The 5,742-nt window shown below is 45.2% G+C and overlaps 1 protein-coding gene across 2 annotated transcripts in view; it reads left to right on the top strand.

The window, feature by feature from the left end:
* The first annotated feature begins 892 nt into the window (after nucleotides 1-892).
* Nucleotides 893-5,742, top strand: part of FARSB (phenylalanyl-tRNA synthetase subunit beta) — a 42,041-nt gene continuing 37,191 nt past the window's right edge. Inside the window, exons 1-6 of one of the 2 annotated variants that reach the window (XM_054835845.1) lie at nucleotides 893-999; nucleotides 2,215-2,270; nucleotides 3,398-3,552; nucleotides 4,094-4,166; nucleotides 4,612-4,727; nucleotides 5,171-5,321. In XM_054835845.1, the coding sequence (XP_054691820.1) occupies nucleotides 942-999; nucleotides 2,215-2,270; nucleotides 3,398-3,552; nucleotides 4,094-4,166; nucleotides 4,612-4,727; nucleotides 5,171-5,321 (609 nt within the window). In that variant the 5' untranslated portion in view covers nucleotides 893-941. The remainder of the gene's footprint in view (nucleotides 1,000-2,214; nucleotides 2,271-3,397; nucleotides 3,553-4,093; nucleotides 4,167-4,611; nucleotides 4,728-5,170; nucleotides 5,322-5,742) is intronic. The other variant, XM_054835844.1, reaches the window with a different exon arrangement.

The raw sequence follows: 5,742 nt of genomic DNA, 5'->3' as shown, positions 1-5,742 counted from the left end.
TCCTGAACCCAAAGCGGGCAGAGCCCGGGCGAGGCTGGGGGGGGTGGGGGGGCTGGACGCGCCCCGGAACGCGGCGAACAGAAGCGCCTGACGCGGCTTCCACAGCTCCGGCCCCAGCTCCGAGCCGCGAAACGCCGCGCCCGTCCCCGTTCAAATAAACGACACCAGGCACCGGGGGCGGAGGCACCGCGGCTTTATTAGTGCGAGCACCAAGCCGCGCGGCAGAAGCCTGCCTCACGGGGGGCGCCGGGAGACCTGCTCCTCAGCGCAGCCGGCACCACCTCTGCCTCATCCCAGCCCCGCGCCGTGCCATCGCGCTGAAGGCTCTTATGACTAAAGAGCTTGTGGAAGTTGACCAAGAACTCAGAATCCCTGTGGTATTTGTGTTTAACTCTTTTGTTTCTAATTAAACCAGCACATGCACAGCCTCCTCCCGCCCCCGGCACTTAACCCAGGGTGTCAGTGACAGGTATCGCCAAAAAAAAAAAATCCAGTAGGAAAAAAAGCCACCCAAAACTTGCAAAAGCGCTGTCCGGTTGCGCCCATTTCACCGTCGGGACGGCGGGAACGCCGCAGCTCGCCGTTCACCGCGGGCTGGTGCCGCCACGGCCGGGCGGCCCCTCACGCCGCTGGCACCGGCCGCCTCACGCCAAGGGACGCCGCTGACAGGGCGTGAGGGCTCCCGACCAACGGCTGACGTCACCGGCGTAGCTGCCCGCCGCGCTGCCGGTGCTCAGCGCGCTGCCTGCCGCCTCCTTGGGTGCAAGTGACGGGCGGATTCGCTCCAAGGGAGTTCGACCGAGCTGCCTTCGCACCGTCGCGCCGGGGAACGAAGGGAGCTGCGGGCGCGGGCCGGTGGAAGGGCGGGTGGCCTTCAGGCGGCGCGGCGGGGGCCTGGCGGGCCGTCGCGCAGGCGCGGTGCGAGCGAGCCGGGTGCCGCCATGCCGACTGTCAGCGTGAAGCGCGACCTGCTCTTCCAGGCGCTGGGCAGGACCTACAGTGAGTGGCGCGCGGGGCCGGGGCTGCGCGGGGCCGGGGCTCACCTCGCCTCACGCCGCCTCCCGGGCGGCCGGGGCGGTCCGTGCCCGCGGGGTGCCGGCTGAGGCGGCGTGGTGCGGCCGCCCGCAGCGCCTCCTGGCTCGAGTGTCCCGGGCATCCTCCGGTTGTGCCTCAGGAAGCGTCCGCGGCTCTGCCGGGCGGCTCCCTCTGGTCACCGCGGCCGCTGGGCTGCGATGGGCCGCGGCGCCTTCCGCCGGCTGCCCGGCCCGGGCAAGGCCCCGGGAGATGGGGCTGTCCGGCCGTCCACCGCCAGCACCCCTTCGCTCCTTGCTTGTCCCGTGTCCACGGAGCTGATCTCCCCCCCGCCCCGCCCGGAGACGCCCAGGCTCCGGACCAGCAGCGGTGTCTGTATCGGGGTGCTCCCCCGCTCCGCTCCTCCAGGGCCAGGGCCATGCAGTGTCTCTGGACCCTTCAGCTGACCCAGAGACGTGCTGTTTGAGTCCAGGTCTCCCAGGAGATCAGAACCGTGCATTCCCAAATCGCTGTTTCTGGTTGGAGTTTCACTGTCTGCTTTAGGAGCTGGTTAAATCAAAAAGGAGAGGGAAGAGGAGGGAACAGGCAAAACAAACAGTTAATACCGTGTTTTCATTCAGTCCTTCTTCCCTGGCTCTTCAGAAATGCGACTTAAGAACTGTGCGTTTGGCTGAAACCGTTTAGGGACAGGCAGTAGTTTATGTAGCCCACGCCAGGGTTCGTAGGCTTTTAAAGACACGGGCACAAATCTCTGTTTTCAGATCAGGGTTTTGTTACATGTCATAATGCAGTTGATCCAACCTCTGTATGACAAGCTGACTTATTAAAAAAGTAGCTGTTAGCAGAAGCTGCCCAGTTACTCCTGTTTTCATTATCTGGTCAGGCCAGAGTTACTCTGACAAACTTGGCTGAGGAGCTGGTAGCGAAGCTAGGCTCCGGGGCTCAGAAGCCTTTGCTGTGACTGTAAGCATAACGTGTCAATAAATGCAATATGTACTAACAAACCTGCTACTCAGATGCGAATATAAGCAAAATTCTTTAAATTACTTTTACTCTTCTTTTTTTTTTTTTTTCAAAATAGCATTTGTTATCTTGTTTGAGAACATTCAAAACAAATACAAAAAATTACTTTAGAAGTCTGAGGTCTGCTTATTAACCAAAATTCACCTTCTTTCTTCATAGCTGACGAAGAATTTAATGACCTTTGCTTTGAGTTTGGTTTGGAGCTTGATGAAATTGTAAGTAACGTTTTTATTTGTTACCTTTTTCAGTAGATGTGCTGTACTGACAGCATTTATAGCTGGTAAGAGTTTGTACTGTGTTATTTCCAGCATATTCCCTGGCCAATGCCCTCTAGCACGTACCAAGAAAATGTCTAGGCAAGGTTTAGAGGATACCATGCCCCAGGTATCCTCTAAAAGCAGTGTAGACAAGACTTGACCTATACAATCTTTCAGCAGTACTTCAGCAGGCTCTTCATCCTGAAACATCCTTATACATCTCCGTACCACAGAGCAGAATACGTAACACATACCTTCAGGTTCTTGCTATGAAATACTGCTGTAACAGGCTGTATTAACACAGGTGTTTTGAGTCTGAAAAGAAAAAACCATACAAAAATTACTGTCTGGGAAGGAAGAGACCCCAAGATGGAACATTGCTATAGTTTGTGGAGGTCGGCAGTCTGTGCCACTTGGTCTTCAGTCTCTGGCCCCATTTTATTTAGCAACATAAATATGGCCACAGACCGTATATTGAACATGTTTTACAAGATCTGTTTGGCTTTGTTTTGTATGCATTCTTCTGTGCAGTATCCATAAAAATGTATTTGTCCTGGACATCGTTACCTAAGTTATAACTAATTTATATTTAAAGTTATGATTTACATTCTGTGTATCCATGTAAATCTTTTTCAAGTAGACCTGTTTCTGTTTTGCTTTTTAATTTGAATTAATTGATCATTTAATGATGTTTATCAAGAGACATCTGAACATCATATGTTATGTTTTATTTCAGAATAGACTTGATATGACAAGTCTTTTGCTGATCTGTGGACAAAAATAAGGTCTCAGTTCTCTACTGAGATCTGCTAGCTTGGAGAGTCTTGGTTCTATAATATCTTTTTTTAAAATTCAAATTGTAATAGTGAATTTTTCTTTTGGTATACCACATTACAGTCTCTGAATCGGAGAAAGATTTAGATGTTATGTCATTTCTGGTATTTGGTGTCCTTTTGCAGTATAAATCCAAATTATACATTTAAACTTCTAATTTATACAATTTTTCCTATTACATTATCTCACTATCCTACTCCTGTTGATGTTAAGATATTTCAGGTTAAAAAGATATTTTTGCTTAATTTCAGACATCTGAGAAAGACATTATAATTAAAGAAAAAGGTGAAGAAAAGGCAAAGGGTGCATCTGATATCATTCTCTATAAAATTGATGTTCCTGCCAACCGTTATGATCTTCTTTGCCTTGAAGGGTTGGTCCGAGGATTGCAGGTCTTTAAAGAAAGGTAATGCAGAGTTGTGAGATTTTTATGTGGTTTGTTATTTGTTTACATACAAGTCCGTTTCTCATTAATAAACAAACTTGCCACTTGCTTGGATTTTCAGTACGATCTGATGTGTAGGTCACATTCATCAGATGTTCCTCTGGAGAGGATGTATTGTATATTTTTAAAAGACTAGACAAGAACGTTACTGGGTTTTGGATCTGTTCAAAAAATGTTTCAACTGCTGTTGCATTTGAGATTTATCCTCTGTACAGAACTCCTGCAGACGAACTTCCTTGTGATCCTCTGTAATAAATACCAAAACAAATCATTTATTTCACTTTTCTGCTATCACTTTATCTTCTTGAGTCCTTCCTTTCTATTTCAGTAATCTGTTTACCGTCCCATAGAAAACAAGTTTTAAACAGTTAGCTAATTTACATGCCAATAAATATTACTAAGAAAGTTTTCTACATGTAATTATTGCTACATTTCTAAAGTTTCCTGCATTTGGGGAACTTACTGTCTTTCAGTTACAAACTTATTTCTGGTTTTATTCTAGGATAAATGTCCCTAGGTATGAAAAGATAATACCTGCTCAGGGTGAAGGTCAGAGACTGATTATCACTGAAGAGGTAAAAGTGTTTACTGCACCGTTGTAAATTTATTGAGAGTTTCCGAACCAGCAAGATAGGTACTGGTACCAGTTTTGTACGAGCAGTGAGAATGGAAATCTGATTTGCAGAACAAGAGCTAAAGAAATTGAAATATCTCTACTCATTGTGATTTATTTTTAGGGAAGGGGAGGGGGAGGAACAATAGGCAAATTATTTTGGGTGAACCTGAATCAAAGTTTCAGATGCTCACACAGTATATTGGAAATCTCCTTGTCTCTACCAGACCTGGAGTGAGTTTGGGGATTTTTTTCCCCTTTGGGATTCTGATGCCTTTCCATGAATTTTCCTTTTGATTACTACTTTACAGAAGAGGATTTTATGAAGAAAAGTGCACATTTAATCAGTTAGTTTAGCATATTCTGTGTATTTGAAATTTATAATGTCGTGTTGTTGTAAATTGCAGACTGTCCAAGTCCGTCCTCATGCTGTAGCTGCAGTCCTTCGTAATATAACTTTTACCAAGGAACGTTATGATAGTTTCATTGACCTCCAAGAAAAACTACACCAAAATATTTGCAGGTTAGTGCTTAAATTTAAAGCGGTGTTTAGTGTCTGTGTGTATGATTTTATCACATGTTAAGACTGCACATCCCTATTGCAGAGAGGCACTATATTTATGCTAAGGAAAATCTTTTATAGCAGCTGTCTTGATCCTTCTCATTTCCTTGCCTGTGCCTGCTCTCAATATTTTTCAACATAAAAAGTTGTTAGAGCTCTTACAACAGTTGAGAAAGAAGCATTTTACAACAGTCCCATTGGATTTGCCTTTGACTGTTAGGTGCATTGTTAACATGCGTTAAAATGTTATTAGTGAAAATAATTTCTAGGCTTCTCAAAATTGCCCTTCTAGTTTTTCAGAAAGTTCTATGAATGCATAGGAGTATAGAGTATCATGAGATATTACCTCAAAGAAACTCCAAATTTTACTAGTAAAATCATTATTTTGCCTTCTTTCTTTCTAGGAGAAGAGCGTTAGTAGCAATAGGTACACATGACTTGGACACCATCTCTGGTCCATTTACTTTTACAGCTAAAGCTCCTTCTGAAATTAAATTCAAGCCCTTGAATCAATCCAAGGAGTACACAGCTTCACAAATTATGGATCTGTATAGGGTAAGTGGGATTTTTCAGACCTGTTGCACTAAATGCAGGAAGATATATTTCCAAGGCTTAACGCCTCTCATATCCTTGTTATTAAGAGTTGTTCTTAGAAATAAAACAGTTATCTTTTGTAGCTTCAGCCAGTGAACATTCTGCATTTTGCTTATTCCTGAGAAATGCACAGTAATACTTCTTATTGTCTGTGAAAGATACGTCATGGTGTTTTGTGGCTAAGCATAACCCTCTGATTTATCAACATGAAGACTGCTTTTCATGATGCTCTTAATAATACTGTCAAAGGGTTGTATATGTATCTATCTACACTGGTTAGATACTCAGTGTACAAAACTGAGAAAAGCTTGGGGTAAGTAACATCAGATTTTTTAACATTAATTTGGCCAATTTACTTGGGGAAGATGTTGAATTATTTACC

This window comes from Grus americana, chromosome 9 (genome assembly GCF_028858705.1).
Source record: "Grus americana isolate bGruAme1 chromosome 9, bGruAme1.mat, whole genome shotgun sequence".
In the NCBI taxonomy this organism is placed as follows: domain Eukaryota; kingdom Metazoa; phylum Chordata; class Aves; order Gruiformes; family Gruidae; genus Grus; species Grus americana.
Note: the sequence above shows the minus strand (reverse complement) of the source record. Positions and strands in the feature narration are given on the sequence as shown.